General features: G+C 36.7%; 1 protein-coding gene across 1 annotated transcript in view; it reads left to right on the top strand.

The window, feature by feature from the left end:
* LOC111143463 (ganglioside induced differentiation associated protein 2) overlaps positions 1–24141 on the top strand; it is a 65605-nt gene extending 41464 nt beyond the window's left edge. Inside the window, exons 9-14 of the mRNA XM_022497220.1 lie at positions 3944–4020; positions 4761–4837; positions 7463–7602; positions 8278–8332; positions 18869–19012; positions 23676–24141. Of these exons, the coding sequence (XP_022352928.1) occupies positions 3944–4020; positions 4761–4837; positions 7463–7602; positions 8278–8332; positions 18869–19012; positions 23676–23723 (541 nt within the window). The 3' untranslated portion in view covers positions 23724–24141. The remainder of the gene's footprint in view (positions 1–3943; positions 4021–4760; positions 4838–7462; positions 7603–8277; positions 8333–18868; positions 19013–23675) is intronic.
* Positions 24142–26028: the final 1887 nt, after the last annotated feature.

Here is a 26028-nt window from a genome sequence, read left to right as displayed (position 1 = left end):
TCAAAACATTTTAGAGTTGATGGTATTTCAGAGTTCACGCCGTGGACTACAGTCAATTTTAGATAGATTAAGGACTTAATATTTTTTTTTTAATTAAAACTCATAGAAGAAGCTATAGGCTAGTATCTTTTATACCTTGGAGAAAGGACAGGTTTCTTAAACAAGATATAAAAAGCATCGACTATAAAAGAAAAAATAGCTTTGATTATATTAAAATTAAGAACACTGGCAAGTGGGGCAATGAATCTTAAAGAAAGTGAAAAGCAAATTATAGAATGGGAGTATTCAAAGTAAATATAACTGGCAAATGATTACTATCAAGAATATACCAAGAATTCCTACAAGTAAGAAAAGAACCAATAGGCCTATAGAAAATAAACAATATGAACAGGCATCTCACAAAAGAGGGAAACATGTCCATTGAACATGAACGGGTTCTCAGCATCACTAGTGACCAAAGAAATGAGATACCATTACAGACCTGATTGGCAGAAGTTAAAATATCTGCTGATACCAAGTGTTGAGAAGGACATGGATTCACAGGATCTCATATTCACTGCTTGTAGAAATATAAATGGGTACACCACTTTGGAAAAGAGGTCTGGTCTTATTTCCTAAAACCGAATATACCTATAACCCAGCACTTCAGCTCCTGTGTATCTACCCAAGAGAAATCATGCACACATAGACCAGGAAACATGTATCATGTTCAATGATCAGTAAGTTGATCAATAACATCAATAAGTTGATCGTAGCACTATGCACAGGAGCAAAAACCTGGGGACAGTCCCAAGTACCTACCAGTAAGAGAGTGGATTAAAAAAACTGTAGTTTCCATATGATACAGATAGATCATGTAGTTGTCAAAGTGAATGAACAGCATTGCCACCCAATGCTAGCAGTCTAGTAAATCCAAGTCAGACCCAAAAGATTGCATACAGTATAATAAGCTTTTTCCAAAAAACTTTAGGAATACATCAGATGAACCAAAAGGATATAAAAAGGAAGAAAGAAAATGATGGGTGGGCGATTCTAGAGACCAGTTATGGGGGCAGGGGCTAGAATCAAAGGGGAATGACCATGAGATTAGAGGTAGATTATTGCTGGGTGCTAGCTTTTGTTTGGGGTAGTAGGTTTCAGAATGCTTATTACTTCATTAAAAATAACTAATTAGATAACCGGTTTTTAAAACATTTTGAAGATTGATTGATTGATTGATTTTAGAGAGAGAGGGAGTATGCCCAAGAGCATGGGGAGGGGCAGAGAGAGAGAAAATCTCTCAAGCCAATTCCCCACTGAGGGCGGAGCCAGACTGGGACTCAATCTCCTGACCTGAGTAGAAATCAAGAGTCAGGTGCTTAACTGACTAAGCCACCCAGGCACCCCTAGATAATCAGTTTTTTAAAGAAAACCATGTGTGTACCCATGATGAGAGTGTTTTGAACCAAGGTTAATTCTGTTTTGTGCACCTGAATTCCAGTTTGAAAAAAATTTTTTTCAGAGTTCATTGAACACATTGTTATTCAGCATCAGGAGTAACCCTGGAGATTGCCTGCACATATAGAGACAAATAAGATGCATCCCCTCTTTGTTGTCTAAGAGCAGAAGCAAACACTGGCTGTAAGTGGGTGAAGCCTTGTGCTAATCTTTATGGTGCAAAGAAGGGGGAGCAGTTAGTTCCACATGTCTGGACCTTGACTCCACTCCACTCGCCCTCACTCTGCTGTCCTCTCCTCCCCTTGGTGTAGTGATAGAATATTTAGACCTCTGCTGGATTGCTTGTTTCATTGTGTCTTATCACAGAGTTAATTCTTCATGTGTCTATCTGGTATGTTCAACTTTAAACTCTTTGAAGCCAAGGACCTTTTGCTATCATTCTCAGATGCCCCCCAAAATATCTTGAATAATATTCATGTTTACTATTTCATTAAACAAAGATCTGAGTCCCTACTATGATGCAGGCCCTTGCATGAACACAGTACATCATTGAGAAATGAGCTAATGAATCCAAGAATGGAGTATAGAAATTAACCGACATTTACTGAATTCCTGTTTCATGATTTGTGCTAGGACCTATGATGCTTATAAGCCACTTAAAATGCATTCCGTTCAATCTTGTTGTGAAGATGACTTAATCATAAGACAATTAGAAAACAGTACGATTGGGAATTTAGTGTGAATAACCAAGGAAGTGACTCCATGTAAAAATAGGAACAGAACATACAGATAAGGAGAACTACCATAAACATAGGTCTTCTCTTGACTTGCAAATTGTGTCTTAAACCAAAATTTAAAGCTGTTTTCTCTTTGATTTTTCAGTTTACATTGGTGGGCAAGTTTCTTTTTATTTATTTATTTTTTTTTTTAAAGGAAGGGGATAGGGGCAGAGGGCAAAGGGGAGAGAGAGAAAATCTTTAGTAGGCTCCACGCCCAGCACAGAGCCCAACTTGGGTCTTGATCTCACGACCCTAAGATCATGGTCTTATCCGAAATCAAGAGTTAGACTCTTAACAGACTGAGCCACCCAGGTTCCCCAAGTTTCCAAATTTAAAAAGGAAAACTGTGGAACTATGTGATACCAACTGTTTTTTTTACAGGCAGTTACAATTTCTGTGACACTAGCAGGCATTGTTGATTACAATCCAAATGTAATAGGCTTCCTATTAAATATCCTTAGCTGTGTAATTGTGCTTTATAGCTGAAAAGTGTTCTTCATAAGCACCACTTGACAGATGAGGAAGCAAGTCCATAGAGGTGAAACAGCTTTACTTACTGAGGTTGCACAGAAAGTAATAGGATTAGAAACCAAGTCACCCCCTCCTGGTTTAGTTTTCCTTATGTTATGGGATGTTGCCCTGTGTGACCTAGATGCTTCAAAAGTTGCTTTTCAGGGCTCCTGGGTGGCTCAGTGTGTTAAGCCTCTGCCTTCGGCTCAGGTCGTGATCTCAGGGTCCTGCGATTGAGCCCCGCATCAGGCTCTCTGCTCAGCAGGGAGCCTGCTTCCCCCCCACCCCCTGCCTGCCTCTTTGCCTACTTGTGATCTCTCTCTGTCAAATCAATAAATAAAATCTTTGAAAAAAAAGTTGCTTTTCATGCATTTCAGTGCCTTGAAAGCTTTTTTCGCAAATGAGTGGCCCTTTGAATTTTAAGAAAGCTGTATGAAATAGTAGAAAAAATACTAACCTTTTCAGAAATCTGGAGATCTGAGTACAGCTTCAAATTCAGCTCCACCAATAATTGGCTGGTAACTAAGATAAGCTCAACCTTTTGCAGGTCATTTACCCTCTTTGAGATCTTTAACGTCTCTTCTAGTTTTAATGCCCTCTTGGCTAAAGCCAGGCTGCAGTCCTTAGGATCTGCTATATGCATTATCGGGGCAGCTGGTTTGATTAACCAATCATTAAATAAGCCTGGACTTCCCGCATAAAATTACCTAGTTCCTTTGTGGTCCCACATAACATGTTGAACATTTACCTGTTTTTCTTATGAAAAGTAAACTCCTTGAGGGCACTGACCGTGTCTGTTCACTGTAGGATTCTCAAAACCAAGTTGTTGTTGGATGAGTGAAATCTGTTTTAGATAACTGCTTTTGCTTTAAGATTTCCTATTTGCATGTTTTTTATTTAGTAAAGGAAAATAACAGTATTTGAAAACTTAAATTGAGTACTTGGTATCTTTGCCATTTATATGACTAGTCTTCACTTTATCATAAAGGATTTTTTTAAATCGTTTCGTATGAACACCATCCTTTCTCAGTTACTGGGTAACTCATTTGTATTTATCAATAACACATTAGTAGAGTTTCTGCATAGTATAATGACCTCCTTAATTCCTTGCACATTATAATAAAATCCCATTCTTTAGGGAAAGATAAAAACAGATTCCATTTGTAAATTTAATTTACAAGGGGTTATTTTAATAATTATGTCCTTTATTTCTCTAGTTACAATCGCTGGTTATGTCAAGCAAGATCTGAGGATCTATCTGATATTGCTTCTCTAAAAGCCTTATACCAAACAGGTGAGCTTAAGGACATAGTAACTTTTACTAATTAAGGACCTTCTCTCGAATGCTGTTAGAAACTTCATTTTTCTCTGATTTTGTTTTATCTGTGAAAAAAGTAATTTTTATACTAATGGGGGTAGTTTTTGCTCATTGTCAAGATTGTAAAAATAACACATCAGCCTAGAGATTTTCATCTTACAGTTCTACATTGGCCAACTTTGTTTCTTCTTAATATCCTTTTTCTTACCTTTGAACATTTTTTCTGCTTTTAAAAATGTCATTCACTTGCTGTACAAAATTCAAACCTTACATAAACATATGATGGAGATGGTGAAATTTCTCAGATTTCCACTCCTTACCGCACTAAATTTCTTTTTCAGACAGTACTTGTTAATTTTCAGAGTTGAGTTCCAAGTAGTTTTTCCTGGATCACTAATGTTATTAAAAATCATAGCGAACTTAAGCAAAAAGCTATGTATAAAAGGTCTGTGCCCTGCAGCCTTACCTTTGGCTGTTCCTGATTTAAAACCTGTAAGAAAACTTATCTTAATAGTAAGGGTAGTCATCAAAATTTAATGAAGCTAAAAAAAAAAAAAAGTATTGTTTTCTATAGTGAAAGACATCTGAAGATAAAATTTAAAAAATGTTAAGTTCTTGATTTTCAATCTTTTATATTTGTGTAGAATATTTTTATAACATCAGAGTCCAGTCTTGGAATAAAGTCTCTGGGCGCTGATCACATTTCCTGTTCACAGGTGTTGATAACTGTGGTCGCACAGTGATGGTGGTAGTTGGAAGAAACATTCCTGTCACATTAATAGATATGGACAAGGTAAGCCACAGAAAGGCTCTGTTTTACATATAATGTTGATTTTCATGATTAGTAGGGTATGAATTTGGAATCAGAACTTAGAATATGAGATGGGGCAGAATTGTGTGTATCTGGGCAGAGGAGCGACCCTGGCTCTGCATGTTGGCACGTACCATTTCAGTAAGGGGTTTGGTTTGGTTCTGTAGGAGAAACAAAAAATACTAGAATCCAATAATGTGATCAAAAACGCAACTGCTCTCTTTCAGATATGACACAACTGGCAAGTTTTGGGTTGGAATCACTCTGGGTTATAATTATGCTAACATTCGAATACTGCTTTTCTTGAAAAAAGAAAAATTAACTCTTGAATATCTATCTGAAGAGAAGAAGTCAGGGATGTAGTTAACCCAAAATGTCGTAATGCCACAATCCCTTCATTTGGAGGCAAAGGACGGAAATAGCCGAGTCTTTCTGGTAAAATAAATAAGAAAATGATTCTGCTTTTAAAAAACGGTTAGTAATCCGGGGGGAAAAAAAGCGAATCAGAATGACAGACCTTTTGTTGCCTTCAAAACTAGCCAGAAATCTCAAATAATAATCATTGTCATCAAAGATGAATCGAAATGATAAAAATGGTCACATCCATTGACCCAAGAATTCAGTTCTTCAGAATTTGTACTAAGGAAATAACCTGAAGTATGGAAGTAGCTGTTGACCCTGAAACTGCCCAAATTGGAATACTTGGGCAAGGGACCATTGAATCTAAAAGATAAATATGTAAATTGTCCTAGAATATCAGTATTATTAGAAACTGACTGCAAGAGAAGAGAATCACTTTAATAAATCATTCTTAACTACAGTAACAAATTATGCCCTTTAAAAATGTAAAAATCGCACCTATTTTTTAACATAAAACGCAATTATACAAAAGCAGATAATTGCTTCTGGCTAAGCCCTTAGTTTCCTGGTCAGTGGTGTTTACATTAAAAAAATTGTGGAAGCACTGGACCGGGCATGTTACCACAGACCCATTTGTAGCATAGAATTGGAACTTAAATTCCTAACAGGTAATTATGGTGTATCCACAAATGGAATGGTTTGTGACCCTTAAAAATTATGGTTCTAAAGACAAGTACTGTAGAGAAATACTTATAATATTGGTAGGAGAGAAAGTGATACATTAAGCTGCCTACACACTGACCTTAACTTGCTTTGTTTTAAGCATAAAGGTAAAAACTCAAAATGTAAATATTTTGAAATGGATTTAATGGTTTTAGGGAGAATTTGTTTTCTCCATTTTTCTGTCATGTGGCTTATACTTCCTTATAATGAAAAAAGGTTAAGTTAAAGATGGGGAATTTAAAGCTGGAAATGAGTATTTTAATTGCCCTGGGGAGGGGTAGAGAGTAGATAGAAATAGAGGATCAGAAGCAGTCTGGTAAAAGCAGAAATAATAACAAAAATACACACACACGCAGAGGAAAAACTCAGCTGATGCAAATGATATCATTAGTAAGTTTCTACTTTACTCGTTTTGTGTTAATAACAATCAGTATGACATTGATTCTTTCTCATTATAATATGATGGATAACCAATAAAAACATGAATCTCTGAGTTTGATTTTGGTGTGTCCTTGCTTGGTGTTCTGAATATCCACTATGTACCATTTCATATAATATAATGAGATATATTGTGAGGCCCAAACCAACAAACTGGAAAGATACTGTGTTTTCTTAGTGCCCTCTGTCAGCTCTGCCAGTAGTTGGAAGCTAATTCATCTCAGTCCACTCCTGACAGTGCCAAGGACTCTCCTGAGAAGAACTGGGAAATCGCCTGTTTGATAATAATCTTTCAGTTGTAAACTCTTAGCTTCCTCTATGTCATTGTTTATAGGCACACCACTGGGTCATCCTGGCCCTGCCCATATTGTATCTCTGCTTTGTGTTTAATGTTTCTCTTACATTTCATCCTTCTTATATGGACTATTTCTCTAATACTTATTTCTCTGATGTGATCTGGATCACATTAAATTTGAGCCTTCGAAAGCTACCCAGTCCATTGCCACCTACTGACTAAACCTGTTCTCATTTTTCTCATTCAGGTCAACGTTAAAGATGCCAAAAAAATTAGTCCTCAAAGTGAGCCATGGGAGGGAGGCATCACTCATAATGTCCTTGTATAGCAGTTCTTGGTTATGTGAGAGACCTAAGTCTATATCCCAGTAGAGACTGCAAAGATTTTCATTGAGTTCATGTGGAATCCTCAGGAAAGATCAGAAGTCTACAAATTGTACTTCTAATGATATTAATATCATTATCCTACAGAGGGAAAACCTGGCAGCTGACTGAAGAACTCTTTTGAGTATAGGAAGAGTTATTTGAGAGGATAGAGATTGATTGTTCTCCACCATTTAGAAAGAACAAGGCAAAAATGGATCCTACTGTATCATTTCTGAGAATTACATAACACTGGCATGGTTCACTTTCCTGAAGTTCTTTTAAAAGAAAATTGATACTCTTTAGTCTGAGATGTCTGTCTGCAGTGCCAGGGGCATTGATGAGGCTAATCTTCTGGGTTTTGCCTCATTCTTGGCTTCTGTGAAATAGACCACTGTGATCTTACTTTTACTTCTCTTTTTATTCTAGGCTCTCTTATATTTTATCCATGTAATGGATCACATTGCTGTGAAAGAATATGTATTAGTGTATTTTCACACACTGACCAGCGAATACAATCACCTGGACTCTGACTTCCTGAAGAAGCTCTACGATGTTGTTGATGTCAAGTTAGTTATTTTTGCAAATTATGAAGAGGGGAGATAGCTTCTTTCTTTCCTAATACTAATCAATAAACAAATATTGCTTAGTATTATGCAAAAAAAAATGTATTTCATGTAACAGAATTTTATCATATATAGAGAAGATATTTTAATATGAGGAGGCCCTCCTTAACTCCAGCATGTTTTGCATCTAAGGCAATTCATATGTAAACTTTTTCCTGCTTTTAAAAAACATCTTGAAAAAGGGTTGGGATCATTACCAATCTTTATATAAAATAACAAAAATACTACCTTTTTTATTAATAAGATGTGTTACTTTTATCAAAATACATTTATAAATATTATTTGACCCAGTGACCCATGAGTATGTTAGTTCATAGTCTGGTCCCAGAGATTCTAGTGCAATATAAAAAAATGGCACACAGTGTTTGTTAAATATGAAATTACTTTGTTCTACCTGTAGGTGGCTCTGTCACAGCCAAGAGAAACAACATCTTTTATAAAACAAATAATTTAAATAATGAAAAGTTCTCTGAATCATTTTTTGACATTTCACCTAAAATTCAATAAGTGAGCTAGAGCTACTTTTAACTTTTTTTCTTTGTGAATATATTTCTATACTCTAGCAGAGTTAATTGTCCATAGCATGACATACTGACCCTTGTTTTTATTTCAAATCAGATACAAGAGGAATTTGAAGGCTGTTTATTTTGTTCATCCAACATTTCGTTCAAAGGTACAGTGTGTTTCTTTTTAGCTAAATCTTGAATTTTAGTGCACTGCATGCCAGCATATTAAGCTATATTTCAAGATCTTGATTCTTACTATCACCACTGTGACTGCTGATTTCTTTGCTTACTGTTCCTTTTAAGTGATAGTGAGTTGTGGTCCTAATGTTTTGGTCCCATGTAAACTCCAGTGTCTTTATAGGCAAGTCATACAAGCCTTTCAGTCCTTGCTTCTTCATACTCTGTGTTTGTTTGGGCTTTGCTCATGCTCTTGTTACAGAGTGTACTTTCCTTCCTCTGCTCATGGCTAATTTCTCTTTGTCCTTCAGATCTCGGCTTAACAATTACTTCCATAGAAAACCTTTCCCAACCAATTTGGCAACTAGTAGGTACTCCTGCATTGTACCCCCTTAAGATTTTAGTCTCTATCATTGTGACGTTTTTAATTCTAATTATTTGTTTAATTTTCTACCTTACGCTAGACTGCAAGATTTGTGAGAGCTAGAATATAGCTATCTCGTTCTTTGAATATCCCTAATACCTAATCCAGCATCTTGACTTCATCAATATGCACTCCTTTGATCCTTTTACTTTTTCTGAAATTATCATCTCTCTCTCTCTCTCTCTCTTTTTTCTTTTTTTTTTGGTCTTTATTTCCTTCCCTATCCAGCCTAAAACCCACATTCTATCACTTTAGTCACTGCTGTTAATGCTGAAAATAACCTATGGTCTCTTAATCTTTTATCACACTTGCCCATCAAACCCTGATCATGAGATAATTTCATCACTCTGCTTTCTTCACTCCTGTATCTGGGTTGCTGAGCACAGATGGAGAAGTCAGAGACATGTCACTTTGGCCTTCTAAGCAGGCTCATGGAGCTTTCTCTGCTGAGGGCCCCCTGGTATTTCACTGGATAGTGTCCCAGCAAGGCTCTCTGCTCTCCCCAAGCCCGGTCCTACTAGCAGCTCCTCATTCCAATTGTTGGCCTGGCCTTGTTCTTAACCAAGAACATTGAAAAACATCAGTAAAAAGCTGCCTCTCTCCTCCCTCCCACCCAGACTTACCTGTCATCTGTTCCTATTATTTCATCCTTTTCTGTCATAAAAAATGTGTCTCTTCTTAATGAAGAGTAGCCCCTCTACCTGTGGTCCAGATCCAATTATAATAATAGCTAATGTTTTCTAAGCACCTAACTATATCCTTGCTTTTCCCTGTGTTATCTTGTTTAAGCCTTATATCTAAGAAGGAGATAGTAGTATTATGCCCATTTTGGAGGTAAAGAAATTGATGCTTTGAGAGATTAAATAACATTTCCAAGGTAAACAACTAATAGGTAGCAGAGGCTGGATTTTAATCTAAACATTTTAATTATAGAGCCACCACTGATAACTACACAATATATTTCCATTTCCTCAGGACTTTGTCTTCAGCAATTTTCACCTTTCTCCTCTCCCATTTTTCTGGCTCTAACTCATCAACTTTTAAACATGCTAAAGCCTACATTTCTCTCTCTTCTCCTTAACAACCACAATTTTTTAGTGTGATCTACATTCTATGTTCTCTGTCTCCATTTTTTTATTCACCTTAAATTACTCCTGTCTTGTTCAAACCCCACTCTGACAGCTAAAGCTACTCACACCAAAACCACTGGTCATCTTTATCCTTTTTCCCTGCATCCTTAATCACGGATGGTCCCTCTCTCCTTGAAATGTTAATGTTCCCAAGCCCTCATCCTTTTCTTTCTCTCTGTACCTTCTTTCATTCCTGTGTCTTCACCAATCCTCCAAATTATATGCAATTCCCAAATACATGTCAGGAGAGGCAGTGAAGCCTAATGTTTAAAGCATGGGCCCAAGACTCAGGGAATATTACCAATCCCAGCTGTACCAACTACCAGTTTATCTTCTCAGGCAAGTTATGAAACTGCTCTGTGTGTTAATTTCATCTTCTATAAAATTTTCATCTTCTAAAAAATAGTAGTGTCCACCTTCTAGGGTTATTGGAAGAATGAAATTAGTTAATATGTATAAAATGCTTAAAATATTACCTGACCTAGAATAAAAGCTCAGTAAATGTTACCATTGTTGTCATGGCCATCATCCTTTCTGGGCTCCATGTTGAGCTGTTGAGTATATACTTCACGTAGATGTCTTACAGACACCTGAAGTTCAACATTTTAAAAACAGAACTATTCATGTCCTCCTCCTCGACTTACTCCCAAACTTCTGTTTATGTTTCCTTTCTTAGTAAATGGGACCACTGCCTATTAGGTGCCTAAGCCGGGAACCAGGGAAGCATCATATTATATCAGTCTGTGTGCTTGCTTTTGTCCCAGTGTATGCCTGTGCCATGAGTCCCACTGCCTCTACCTGAGTTGATGCTGGCACCATCTTTCATCTGAAAGGACACAGCTACCTCCTAGTTAGTGTCCATAGTGTCCTGCCTCCAGCGTAGCACTGTTCCTTCAGGACTGCCTAATGACATTTTCTTATCATGTTAATATAAGAAGCCTAAAATATTTACTACAGGGTCTTTTGCAGAAGTTGGCCGACCGGGTCTAAGCAAAAAGAAAAAAGGCAACAAAACCTGATTATATCAGTGGGGTTTGGAGAAAAAAGGACTTATTTCAGCATAAAGCCCAGGATTTAGTTATTTATTAGATGAATAGGGTTGAGAGAAAGGACTATGTCATCCATGACTCCCAGGTGTCATCAGATAAAGGGGATCATGGATTGGGATATAAATTTGGGAGTCCCCTTTAAGTAAATAGAGCTTTAACTCTTTAAATATGTTAATGAATTAAGTCACAAAGAGGATAGCTAAAGACAGAACCTGGGATCAAGGAAGGAGATCAAGGAAAAGTAATCTAAAAATCAGTGGGAGAGCCAAGATTGAGTAATGCTCTGGGAACCAGTGGATAGGAAAAGCATCAAACACGGTAGAAGTAGTCATTATTTTAAAGTACTGTGGAGAAATTAGGTAAGATAAGTAGTAAAAAGTCCTCATTACACTTCATAATTAATAGATGAGTGAAGACTTCATTGAGAGAATGGTTTTCAACAATGATTTCTCATTGTTTACAGAATTGTTGAATTTCTCATCCAAATACTACCTATAAAATTTGCATAAAATATTTTAAATAATTCTTTTAAAAGTTGCAGATTTCCTTTTGGTCCCTCAGTGTTAGAATAGCTTAGTAAGTGCTAATTAAATGTTCATGAGAACACTGGCCAGGCTTTAAAAAAAAAGTACAGTGTTGGAACATCTCTTAAATGAAGGACTTTTCCTGCTCTGTTCAGTTAAGTTCTGATTACATGGTCCTATCAGATAATGTCTGTTATCAACTTTTCCACTATTTTGTTATGCTCAGTGGGTGGCTGATTTTTTCTTTCTGTAACAGTTGAAGATACTGCTTGACTATTTCCCCGTATCTCATCTTCCATTTATATTTGTTCATCCAGTGGCTACTGACATTTTTTCTTTAGTGGAGATAAACAGAAGGGTGAGCTTGGTTTTTAGCATATCTTTGCAAGAATGTCTGCTCTCCCCACTTCTATTCAATATTGTAACCAGAGCTTCTAACCAGTTTGTAATATGGCAAGAAAAGGAAATAAAATGGCTCTAGATGTAGAGGGGAGTAAATAATACTGTCTTTATTCACAGATGACTTGAACATCTTGTAGAATACTTGGTGGTATCCTCAGCAAAACTAGTAGAATTAATAAGTAAGTTTTATCAAGGTTTCAGTTTTAAGATTAGTTTTTAAAAATTAGTTGTATGTATTAGCAACAAACATCCCAAATGAAATTTAAAAAACTAATATTATTTACACTATCATCAAAATATACTATATTTAAGGATAAATATGACAAAAGATGTGAAAGACCTGAGCCTTGTACAAGTTATGTACACTGCAGAATATTCATAAGAGAAATTAAAGGAGACCTAAGTAAAGAAAGATATACACTGTATTTGTGGACTAGAAGACTTAATATTGTAAAATTCTTAATGCCTGCTAAATATGGTGATTCATTGCCAACCAAAAATTCAGCAAGCTTTTTTTGTAGAAATTGACCAATAAAATGCAAAGAATTTAAATAGCCAAAACTATCTTAAAAGAAAACCAAAGTTGAAGGACCGACAATCCCTGCTTTCAAAGCTATTCTAAAGCTGTGGTACTCAAGGATATGTGAGGTGTTGTCATAAAGACAGACCTATAGATCGGTGGAACAGAATAAAGAATCCAAAAATAGACTCATGTGTATATAGATAACTGGTGTTTGAGAAGAGTGCAAAGGCAGGTCAGTGGAAAAAGGAGAGTGTCTTCGATAAGTGATATTGAAACAATTAGATATCCATATGCAAAAAAAAATGAACTGTGATCTGTGTCTTGCATCACATACAGAAATTAACTGGAAATGGGTCAAAGACCTAAATTATAAAATGTGTAGCTATTAAACTTCTAAAAATATATATATAAGAGAGAAAGCTTTGTGACCTTGAGTAAAGCAAAGATTTCTTAGATACAACACCAAAGTACAATCCATAAAAGAAATTGGACTTCATGAAAATTAAAAACTTCTGCCTTTTTAAAGATAGTTAAGAGGGGACACCTGGGTGGCTCTATTGCTGAGCATCTCCCTTCAGTTCGGGTCGTGATCCTGGGGTCCTGGGATCGAGCCCCACATCGGGCTGAGTTGGAAGCCTGCTTCTCTCTCTCCCACTCCCCCTGCTTGTGTTCCCTCTCTCACTGTGTCTCTATCAAATAAATAAATAAAATCTTTAAAAAAAAAAAAAAAGATAGTTAAGAGAGTAAAAAGGCAAGCCACGGCCTAGGATGAAATCTTTGTAAATAGAGCATTTATCTGATAAAGGATTTCTCTTTAGAATAAATAAAGAAATCTCAAAAATCATTAATAAAGAAATCACTCAATTTAGAAATGGGCAGAAGATATGTGCAAGCATTTCCCCAAAGAAAATATATAACTGTCAGATAAGCACATGAAAAGATGTTTAACCTAATTAGTCACTAGGAAAGTGCAAATTAAGTCAAAATGAGTTAACATTGCACTCCTGTTAGAATGGCTTAAAGACTGACCATACCAAATGTTGGTGAGAATATGGAAGAACTGGTATTCCCCTTCGGTGCTTATCTAAATGTAAAATGTTACAGAAACTTTGGCAGTTTCTTTGAAGAATTTCAAACAGTTTATTTAAAGAATTAAATGTATACCTACCAGGTGATCCAGCCATTCCACTCCTAGTATTTACCTGAGGCAAATGAAAACATACCCATACAAAGACTTGTACACAAATGCTCATAGCCCCTTTATTTGTTACAGCCAAAAACTGGAAATAACCTGCATGCCTATCACTGAGAGAATTGACAACCAAACTGTGGTATATCCATGCAATAGGATACTACTCAGTAATAAAAAAGAATGAATTCTTGATACATGGCAGCAACATAAATGAACCCCAAAATAAATAAGCCAAGTAAAAGAAGCCAGACAAGTATAACACGCTGTATGATTTCATTCATATAAAATTCTAGGGCATACAAACTAATATGTAATTACAGAAGGCAGAGCAGTGATTACCTGTGGACAGGGAGAAGGAGTGGGAGGGAGGAATTACAAAGGACCCTAAGAACCTTTAGGAGTGATGGCTATGTTCTTTTTCTTGATTATGTTAGTTGTTTCATGGGTGTATACATATATCAAAACTTAACAAATTGTATACTTCAGTTACGTGCAGCTTATTGTGTATCAATTATATCTTACTTAAGATACATTTTTTAAAAAAACTGCAGTGAGAGACCACTACACTGCCACCAGAATAGCCAAAATTTAAAAGACTGGCAATGCCAAATACTGCCAATGATGTGAAGTGACTGGAATTCTCCTACCTCATAAGTAGCAATTGGAAATTGTGCAACTACTTTGAAAAGAGTTATGAAAATCTCTTATAAACTAAATATATACCTCATCTGTGACACATCAGTGCCACTGCTAAGTATTTACCTAAATGAGCTGAAAACATGTGCCAAAAAAGACTTCTATAAGAATGTTCGTAGCAGCTTTAGTCATAGCAACCCAAAAACTGGACACAGCCAAGGTGCTGCCCTTCAGAAGGATTACAAATAATTAAGCTCTCGCATGTTCTCGTAATGGAATGTTTCTTGGCAGTGAAAGAGAACACACTACTGATATACAGAACCACACACAAGAATCTTAAAAACATTAAGCTGAGTGAAAGAGTCCTTACATAAAAATTGATTGTATGCTGTATGATTCCATTTATATGAAATTCTAGAGCAGACAAAACTAATCCATGGTAGAAAAAACCAAAACATCATTTGCCTCCATGGAGAGGGCCATAAGGGAAGAGGAGCATGAGAGAACTTTCTGGGGTGATGAAATGTTTTGTATCTGAGTAGGATTTATATGTATATATTATGTATTTGCCTAAACAGTAAAGTACACTTAAAATCTGTGCTCTTCATCAAGTATAAATTTTATAGCAAAGAAACTGAACAAACTTTGAACTCTCGTTAGAGATAATGCTGTAGTTGGGGACAGCTTTCTGATGTCTGCAGTTTACTTGGAAATGCAGCAAAAAAAGTAAGATGGATCAACAGATGAATAGAGGGATGGGTAGATATGTGTTAAAACATAAGGAAAATGTGAATGACTGAGTGGTGGCTAATACTGGTGTTTTAATTTTAGCAAATATTTGAACATTTTCGTAATTTTCTTTACTTCTGTTACAAATTCAGATTTACCAGAATAGTGTTCCTTTGTACTAAACTTATAAAACTATGTGGCCACTCTTTGCTAAGATATGACTTTAATCCCTCCTCCCCCACAGGAGAGAGTCTATAAATAGCTATCCAGCCTGAGACATTGATGGAAGCACATTACCAGAAATTTCAGTGTTAGAGCCACCAGCCTTGGCTGCCATACATTGGAATTGCTTCAAATAGGAGTCAGTGGCAGGCTGGGCAGAGGCTGAAGACCAGATATATAAAGTGAAAAGCATTATGTTACCTCTTGATAACATTTTGCAATGGGGAAAATGAGGGAGGATTGAGAGAATAAGACCCATGTGTAATGAAATCCACCCATTAATTTATACTAAGTCAAAAACTCTAAATGGGGTGTTTATAATTATAAGATAATGAGACGAAATCAAGGGATAATAAAACAATCGAATCACACTGTTCTGATTTCAGTACTCCTCAGATCTTTTCCAGGACACTCCACCCAAAGTGGTAATAAATTGACTGCTCATATAAAGCACTACTCTTTTTTCTTCTTTGAAGTTTACTAATACAAGGCAAACTAACTATTTAAACCCACTCTTGATTCTGGCTCCAGTAGATTATTTGAGTACACACATGTACTAAAGTCTTTTATAGTCTTTTCCTAGTTTATATTATTTTGTGATCCTATGCTCTTGGCTTTGCGTTTGTGAGTAATTGGGTGAAAGAATTTCCAGCATTCACAAAACATCACAACAGTCCTTTTTCAAATTTTAAATTTTCATCGGTTCATTAAAATAGGAGGCAATAAGTAACATAAGTTTATGTAAATGCGTATTTATGACATAAATTATTGAAAATTAAAAGCTAAGTTATAGAAAACTAAAATTTTAAGAAGCAAAGACAGTGCTCTTGAGTGTCCCTGAACAGAAAACTGGGTTTTTCCTTCTGTCTACTTTGAGTAATTTTCTCTTGCCAATACCTGGAAGATGTGAAGGAGGTAATGGCAGAAAATGGGACAGAGAAATGTTTTTCTCTTTTGCAGATTGTATGCCTGAGGTCACTGCCTAGTCTCCCCAACCCAACCTTCTCTTTGAGTTTACCACCGCCACCCCACTATGTCGTTTGGTGTGGCATATACAGGATTCTTGGCCTAGAACTATACAATTAAGAGGGACCTTAAAGGTCATGTTAAGTCTAAGTTGCTCATTTTATAGAGGAGGAACCTGAGGTGCAGATTGAAGTACAATGTATTTTTATTGTAGAATGAAGAAATATTAAACCACCCCTAAAGAGTATTAAAATAGTACACCCAGAAACTCTCACCCCCGCCCGAATTGTTAATTTTTCCAACACCTTAAATTCCTTATTTTTTTTGTTGTTGTTAATTACACACTACATATGGTATTGTATAAGACATTCCCCGCATTGGGGAATTTACAGTCTATTTAGAGAATCAGATAATACAATACAGAATACTAATTATGCCATAGCATGAGTAAACAAAGTGTTTGTTGAAACATTTAGAAGCTCCTTTCCAGTTTTGGGTGGAAGTATGGTCAAAGAAATCCTCCTAACTGGGGTGAATTTTGATCTGAGCTCTGAAGAACAATTGCCAGGCATACAAAAGCAGCATGTAAAAGGCTTCTGAGGCAAGAGAACAAAGGCACAAGAGTTTTCTGCTTAGGCCCTTCCAGTTCTGTATTTTTCCCATGCAGCAGGGGCTCCTTGCATATATAGGTATTCACCTGTTTCTGTGGGCTATTCATTGCATTTAGTACATTTTGCCTTAGGTAATTGTTATGCTTCTGCTTATAATCTAGCTCCTCTACTAAAACCCAAGCCCCCTTTAGAGGAATAGCTCTATCACTGTTACCCTGTATCACCGACAGCTCAGTGCTTAGTACACAGACGATCAATAGATGTTTAATTCCTTGCACACATGTTTAATCTCTTAACACAGCCATCAGGTGCTTCTCTGTTTGGACTTTACAATCTTCCTATTTCCTTAAGCTCTTTCTGGAATCTGTAAAATGTCTGTGATCTCTCCATAGCTCTTACTGGTTTCTTAGCTACTTCTGTGGCTAATTGTAGTTAGAGCTTCTAATCTGAAAGTGTCATACTCTAGTTTGCAGAAAATGAGATATATAACAGTGTGTGCTTTAAAGAAACTGATGTCAAAAACTGATTTGGGGTATGTAAATAAGTGACTGTTTAATTTGATTTAAATTAACCCGCCTGGTTCTAGCAAGGCCAGGTGCCTCCCCTCTCCTCCATCACCCCCTCCAAATAAACTTGATAAGATGGGAGGGGAGAGGGTTCAGAGGGTAATGTTAATATTTGAGACCTTATGCCAGTCATTGGTAGTATAGCCAAAATAGAATAGTGACTCAGGCTGGAAAAATCATTGTAGAATAAGTTCTATCTTTATTTACTCATTCTTTATCAAATACTTTGAGAATGATGGTTCTATCTGTATCTTATAAAACTTTAGACTATTATTCTATGATTGTCTGCCAAGTCCTAGGGAAATTATAGAAATGGACATAAAAAACTAAAATACTAGGAATTTATAAAATACTAGGAAGGAATAAGTGCTCTAAATGCAATGGAAATTTCAGGTATTATGAATTCAATAGAAGAGATAATCTGGAGCTGTAAGGGAGAAATAATGAAGGAAGTGAGTCTCTACCAAGTGCAGACTTGGACAAGATCCTGATAAGTTAGTGCAGTGTTGTCTCTGTTCTTTCATGCCTATTCTCATAAGGGGGTACGAAGAAAGTTTGTCTTATTAGGGGCATGAAATATGTGAAAGGTTTGAACAGCCCCTGGAAAATGTGGTAAGATTGACATCAGCGGCAGATGCCCAGAGTGTTGTGTGTGTATAACATACCCAGGTGTACATTCGTAGTGCACTGTCCCAGTGCCCATGTTCATATGCACATGTTTCCTTCTGTAAATGAAATGGGGATAGCAACAATATTGTATCTACCTCATAGAACCATTGTGTAAGACATTGGTAAACATGACTAGTTAAGACTGGCATTTAGATAGATGGACAATAATTTGGAAGTTCTAGTTGTTGCCTAGTTTATGTAAGTATTGTTTGCTATTAAGCATTTTTTTTTCTTTTTTTGGAGCCAACAAATTTTGCAGACTAGCTTTTATAGAGGGATTGCATGTTCAAAGTGAAATGAGCAAAGGTGGCTCCACAGCCACAGAAGATTTGCTTTGATTGATTAAGAAAGAGACCACATGCCAAATGTCAGCTGAAAAATAAATGTATCAAACATTGGCAAACTTTTCAGTCTCATTTGAAAAAATGAAAAGAGCTTGTGAATTTGGAGATGTTAACCATTTTCAGAGTAGCAGTGAATCAATTATTCTACCAAATAATGCCGGGGATTTTGCCCACAATCCACAGTAAGAAGCATCTGTTGCATGACAACATACTACACACGTAGGAGTATAGAGACACCTAAACAGAAGCAAAAGCTTCCTGAAACACTTTGCGCACCCTTACTGCCTTCCCAGTAATTGTTACTGTAGTGTTGTTCCTTTTTATTGTTGTTTTTATTGCTGTTCATAATCCATTAAACTGATTGCATAATTCACTGATGAACTACAACCCATACTTTGAAAAACATTACTTATTACAAGCTTTTTCTGACATGCTTTCAATTTTGAAACATAGTTTCTACCTAGTATAAATCTTCAAAACCATGTTTATATTTCTAACTTTGGCCACTGGCTTAAATTGTTTTCTCTTCTCTTAATCAGGTATCAACATGGTTTTTTACCACCTTTTCTGTCTCAGGACTGAAGGACAAAATCCACCATGTGGACAGCCTCCACCAGCTATTCTCTGCCATATCACCAGAACAGATTGACTTTCCTCCTTTTGTCCTTGAATATGATGCCAGGGTAAGAAGTACCAGGAGTTCTCCCTCACCTGGTGCAGTATCTTAGCTTTTCTGTAGGGCACTGCTGACAGGCACAGCATCCTTTGATTAGAAGAGGATATGAATGCCATTAGCATGTTCTAGTAAACTTGCTAGTATCATTTAACGTTCTTTTCCTACAGTAACTAGGAAAACGCTTTGTCCTAGGAGAGGACTTTTTCCCCAGTAAATTTTTCAATAGGAGATTTTCCTACTGTTGGTTTGAAGCCAATCCTTGCTTATATTGTCCATTTTCTACCACCTCTGCCTAATTTTCTTAAGATTGATTAACTTTTTATCTACTCAAGTAGAGTCAGAAGAATCTGTTGGTGTGTGACATTTTTCAGTATTAATTCAAAACAGTAGGCTATCTTAGTAGCCTTTACCCTACTAAAGGTTTCATTTTGCCAAAAGTTTATATAATGTTTTTAAGAGTATCAACCAGTAATATTATTATAATTACTTATAGATGCATTTATGAATATATTACTTAAGCACTGATAAAGGACTACTCTTGAATTTTATCAAAGCTCCATCCCATTGTGTTTATTCATGCTTTAGTAGTTCAAAAAAAAACAAAAAACAAAAGTAAGTAACATACTTGGCCAAAAGATCATCAGTCTCCTTATTTAACTGTTGCTGATTACATATCTTTATGCATGAGTCAGGGAATATATTTGAAGCTTATATTCAGTTTGAAATGAATTGTTTTTCCCTAATTATTGTACAGCATGTATACACTAAAATAAATATTCTGCAAGACATTTTCTCTTTACCATTTCTTTAGCTTCAGCTATAATTTCTGTTTCCCTTTATGTGAAGAGCAGAGTATTTAATGTGTTCTAATAGCTAATAAAATTTCATGCTTGGCTTTTGAACAAAGAGGATTTGTAATTGAAGCGGCTGGGTCATAGATACAAAGATTATTGAATGGGGGGGAAGAACATCAGTTTGTGTTTATTGTAGATTGCTGGAGTAGAAAATGGCCTTATTGTTATTCTTTTGAAGTATACATCTCTCTTCTTAATAATTAAAAAAATGGGTAGCAGGAAATGGAAGACACTAAAAGATATTTTGTGACCAAAAATTCAGAATGACATGGGACGCCTGGGTGGCTCAGTTGGTTAAGCAACTGCCTTCGGCTCAGGTCATGATCCCACCGTCCTGGGATCGAGTCCCACATCGGGCTCCTTGCTCATCAGGGAGCCTGCTTCTCCCTCTGCCTCTGCCTGCCATTCTGTCTGCCTGTGCTTGCTCTCTCTCCCTCTCTCTCTCTGACAAATAAATAAATAAAATCTTTAAAAAAAAAAAAATTCAGAATGACAATTCAAAGCAAGTGTCTGGATTTATAATTTATTTTCTAGGGTATAATATACAGGATGGATTGCATTGATTAGAAAAGCCAAATGCCTGTTTTTTAAGCCAATACATTTTCTATATTCTTAAGGGCCTATAAAGCCAACTTCCATTAAGTTTCAACACCACACTGAAACTTTGTTTTGTTTGTTTGCTTCTTTTAGGTTTTTCTTATATTTTTCTTATATTTTATATATCAAATGATGTGCTTAATCAAAATTTAATAAAATAACCTATAATCTCAGAGCGCCTGGGTAGTTTAGTCAGTTAAGCCTCTGAGTGGGGCTTAGTTCATGATGTCAGGGTCTTGGGATCCAGCCATGCGTTGGGCTTTCTGCTCAACAGGGACCCTACTTCTCCCTCTCCCTCTTCCCCTCCCCTCACTTGTGCACACATGCTCTGTCTCTAATAAATAAATAAAATCTTTATTTTAAAAAAACCTGTAATCTAACTCTTGGGTGATTGGATCATTTCTCTGTGCCTGTACTAGAGCTCTCTAAAATTGAGATATTAGGCCGTCTGTATATAAAGGCCAAAGAGAGATATAAAAACAGGGAAGAAACAAAAGAAGGTGTTAGGAGGTGATGTGGGAAGGCCCAGTAGAGGGCAGGTCACTGGATACTAGAGCTTTACATGTTACTTGTAGCACTTTGGCTTTGTGGTCTGTGGGGAGTATTCTGCAAGGGAGACCTACCATTATATTTCTGTTTAGAATGATGGCAAAAGAAACAGCATAGAAAGTAACTAGGGAGGTTAACACTTTGGGCAGGTAGACAAGTAAGAGGCTATCAGAAGGCCAGAGGAGAAATGAGACTAGAGCTAGGGCAGCAATAGTAATAATGGCAATGACTTGAAGATCTTAGATTTAGAAGTAGACATTTTAGGAAATAAAATCCACAGCATCTTGATGACTGAGTAAACCATTAGGGGAGATGAAAGAGGAAGGAAGCCTAAGGTGACTGCAGTTTCTGCTGTAGGAGACTTGGTGGACGTTATTGCTGCCATGCCAGAGAGGCAGTTTGAAGGAAGAGCATTGGGGTGAGGGTGTTGAGTGAGAGAGAAGAGACAGGTGGAATGTTCAGTTTGTGGCACACTAGGATTGAGGTGGAGATCCAGTAAGTGGTTAGGTAATATCTTGTAAAGAAATATTTGCCTTTGCTAGGAAAATGAAATATATAATCAGAGAAAAGAAAATGAGTATGCAGTTGGTTAATTTACTGTCCTATTCAGTTGTGCCTTGCACATAGTAGGTGTGACAGGGCACAATGTGTCATGGTTGACTGGTTTCCGTGGGCTTCTATCTTCTGGGTCTTGTGTGACTTTGAACAGTGACGTAAGTTTTATAGGCGTGAAAGGAGCCTTTGAAGGTAATTAGAAGGTAATTTTTATCTCTCTATATCAAAATGTTACGGAGACCATTTCAGAAAGGCTGCTAGTCAGTATTCTTACAGATATAAAATATAGTCAAAGAGAGGGTACACAAATTTACCTGACAACCGTTCTTCAAATTTCTAAGATTGTTTCCAGAAATAGAGAAAATGGATTGCTCAGTGGTCTTTTTGCACAGTGTGAGACTAATATAAAAAGCTCTGTTACATAGCATTAAGAATTAGATTTGCCCTTCTTACTTTATCACAAGTTAATGTAGAAAGGAAGACCTAAAAATATTTGGTAGTTACAGAATGGAATGGAGAAATCTTAAAGATGGATAGTGAACTTCAAAACAGAGTTATCTCTTCAGGCATGTTCCTTAAGCATAACTTCCATACATGTTGAGGCTATAGGAGTGGTAATTATAACAGATCTTGATAAGAAATTCTAAACTACAGGAAAAAAAAAGTTTTCATTAATTTTTTCTCAAGTATCCTGAAATGCAGCCAATCCTAGGGTTTGTTTCTACCTAATTTTTAAAAATCTTGTTAATACCTGGTCAGATTTATAATCAAAAAGTAAATTTTCCTAGATCTTCTCTTATTTTCCTGGCTATGGTACTGGATCAATTCTTGCTCCAGAGCATGTGCCCTGAAAACTGTCAGGGCTTTTAGGGGCACTGGCAGGAGGGGGCGCTCAGTCAGTTAAGCGTAGGACTGTTTCAGCTCAAGTCATAATCTGAGGGTCGTGAGATCGGCCCTGAGTTAGGCTCCACACTGGGTGTGGAGCCTACTTAAGAATCTCCCTCCCTCCTTATCCACCTCCACCCCACTCACGCTCTTGCTCACCTTTTCCCAAAAAAAAAAAAAAAAAAAAAAAAAAGTTTTTGATACCCTTAGTTACTCAAATAACATTATCCACCTACTCTTTTCAAAACCAGTTAGATTTAATGCTCCATCATAACCAATAGTGTAAATATACCATAAAGCAATGCTACTTTCAGCTGTGTCTCATTCTCTATTCCTATTATCTACATTAATGCTAAATATTTCTGTTTATAGTTTACTGAAAAACTATCAAATACTTTCCTTAAAAATGAGAAATGAGGGTGCCTGGGTGGCTCAGTGGGTTAAGCCTCTGCCTTCGGCTCAGGTCATAATCTCAGGGTCCTGGGATCGAGCCCCACATTGGGTTTTCTGCTCAAGCAGGGAGCCTGCTTCCTCCTCTCTGTCACTGCCTACCTCTCTGCATACTTGTGATCTCTGTCAAGTGAATAAATAAAGTCTTTAAAAAAAAAAAAAGAGAAATGAATCCCAAGTCCCATAAATGTAATCAAAGGTCCATCTACCATCAAATTAACTGTCTTCACTTTTATTAAGATAAAGTTAGACAAAGTGAAGTCAGAAAATTCAAATGTACTCTTCTGTTCCATCATTCTATATTAAGGTTCAGTATGCAGTAAGACAATCCAGTCTAACAAAATAATCTGGGCGCTAGATTTGAATACACGAGGATTTCAATTCAGACTCCTTGTTACTACTAGGTGAATTTAGGTGAGTTATGCAAGCTGTGTGATCCTCAATTTCTTCTTCTGCAAAAAGTGGTTACCTACCTCATGGCATTACATAAGGATATAAAGGGATAATGAAAGAAAAGTGCTGTTATAAAGTATCTGGCATTTAGAATATTCAGTAAGGAATAATGTTATTGAAGAATATTATCATCCTAATGACCTCTGCCCACTTTATACTCTGACTGACTGAAATGGAATCGTTTTGATGGCACACCTTGCTCAGGGTCAGGCATGAGCTAGACATTTTTACAAATGTGCTATCATTGACTATAAATCCTTTTCTTTCACATTCCCATTTAAATTGGTTTTATTACTTAATGTTCTTGTCTTTTTTTTTCTCCCACAGGAAAATGGGCCTTACTATACGTCTTATCCCCCATCACCAGATTTGTGACCTGCCGTCTTTTAGTGCTACTGGTTTCCAAGGACATCACTTTCTCCACGAATCGCTACCTATTGAAGTGAAATTCATTTTTGCTGTTCAGATCCAGAGAGCCTTTTGTCCCCACCTCTCTGGTATTTTTTTATTAACTGTATATTTTCTGGCACATAAGCAATCTGACAATGGTAGGCCATTCTGAACTGCACACTTATTTTAAATTTGTATATTTGTATCAAAAGAAAATGTTCATTTTTAGAGGGTTGTTAATAGAAATTGGGGAGCAACTTTTGAGTATCTTCAGTTTCCTGAAAGGACACTGGATTTCCCATTAGACAAGCCACCAGTATTGTTTACGCCGTTTCTTTAACGTTGCACGCTTCCTTTGTGTACTTAAGTGTTTCTCAAAATATATAGAACCAGTGTATGCTGACCGTATGCATTCTTTCCTTCAGATCCTGGCATTACATTTCATACAGATAATTTGGCTATGGTAGAAGAGAACTGTCTGGGATCAAGGATGTGGAAATGCATCTGATCAAAACATTGAAATCATTAGCAAAATATGGGTCTTAGAATCTTACTGCACCAGTGAAGATTAAGATTTTGGATTATATGTTTTGTTAAAATTGCCACTGTTCCAGTCTCAACAGTGGGGGAAAATAAGAAAACTGTATCTTCTGCCTTTTTCCTGTGTTCGTGGGTGATTTGGTGTCCTTTTTAAAGGACTGCACTCATTAGTACTCTTATGTGAAAGGCATCTCCTGAACTCCATCACTGAGCCTTTAGAGAGGGCGCTACCTCCCCAGACTTGTGATTTTGTTGGGCTTTACAGCTGCTGCCTCTAAGGACATTTCCTCACAGTGTCTCTAGAGTTGCCTATGTTAAAATGGAGGAAGTGTGTTACAGTGAACAAAATTGCAGACTGCTGTTACCACTCAGGCTCTATTTGTGCCTTAGCTCGCTTATGAATAAAAATTAGAATTCTGATACGGGCCTTACCGAGGTATCATAAGGCCAGCATGTAGAAAGGGCTTGTGATGTCTTCAGATGCAAAAATGCCAGGGAGTTTGTGTAGGTGTCACTTCAGTTAGTTTTTAAGTGGTACTAAATGTACTTGAGCGTACTACCAGGCACTCCTCTTGGCCTTGGCACATTTTGAGTGACTTTTCTTGTCTTGGGACAAGAGCTGTTACTAAAAAATCCCAACTCTGAGGACCTCCTTCCTACTTTGTCCAGAATTTCTTCTTGCCTCCTCCTCCCCCAGTGCTACACTTTAACAAGAGGCATCTGTTAGCCATTTTAAACATTTCTTCTTGAATTGAGGTCAAACCAGTATCATTTCCATCTGGGTGTCTTCATATTCTTTTTGATTCCTACACCCACCCACCCCTATCTCCCTCACTCCATCATGTACATTGGCAGTTCAGAGAAGAAAAAGTAGAACTGTTCTGTTCTAATGTGTTCAGGATCAGTGCTTCCAAAGGTCCCATTCCTCTGTGCCCAAATTAATTCTTAAGTGGATAAAAGAAACACTTCTTTTATGACAGAGAAATCCCCCTATAGTTGTATTAGCCCTGTTCTTTGTTTCCCCTACAAACAAAAGGGGCTTTACATTCCTTCCATAGGCACTCATATCTTTTGCATGAAACAGACACATTTGCTTTGTGTCAGAAATCAAAGCCACTTGCTCCTTATATATGCTTATTGGGTGAAGGTTACGTTCCCTAGGTCATCAGATCCAGACAGCCAGTCAGATGTCTACTAGTAAGCTTCCTCTCAGACAACACGACTTTCAGTCCCTTAAGCCTTGAGCTTTAAAAATCTGAAAAATTACCTTCATCTTCTCCAGTCTATTGTTTGATCATATTTGAGGTATCTTTGCACTAGGAGCAATTATAAAAATATGCCAACCTTTCTTTTTTGAAAGTGGCCTTGGCTATCTCAAATTGGCATTTGGCCTGAATCATTTTCTGTATAGATAATAGAGGCTGCAAGCTACTTTGCCATTTGAAAGGAAGAAAATTGATGTGTAGAATTTCTTATAGGCAATAATTTTGAAAGAATGTCCTTTGAGTCCTTATGAGTATATTAATGTCTAGTAACACAAGCAGGATTCTATATATAGTGAGATTCTCATGTAATTGATGTCTTAGGGTATAAAGTTAGTGCGGGACTATATATGTATTTACTGCATTTTATAATTTAATGGTGACTCTAGATAAGGGTTGCACTTCTCAGTGAAACTAAATTTGGTATGGGACCAAATTCATGCTTTCATAGCTATCTAAAGTGTTATGTAATGAAGTTGTTTCAATGT

The sequence above is a fragment of the Enhydra lutris genome, unplaced genomic scaffold (assembly GCF_002288905.1).
Source record: "Enhydra lutris kenyoni isolate GAN:26980312 unplaced genomic scaffold, ASM228890v2 scaffoldscaffold9, whole genome shotgun sequence".
In the NCBI taxonomy this organism is placed as follows: domain Eukaryota; kingdom Metazoa; phylum Chordata; class Mammalia; order Carnivora; family Mustelidae; genus Enhydra; species Enhydra lutris.
The sequence above is the reverse complement of the archived record's forward strand: the minus strand, read 5'-3'. Positions and strand labels throughout refer to the sequence as shown.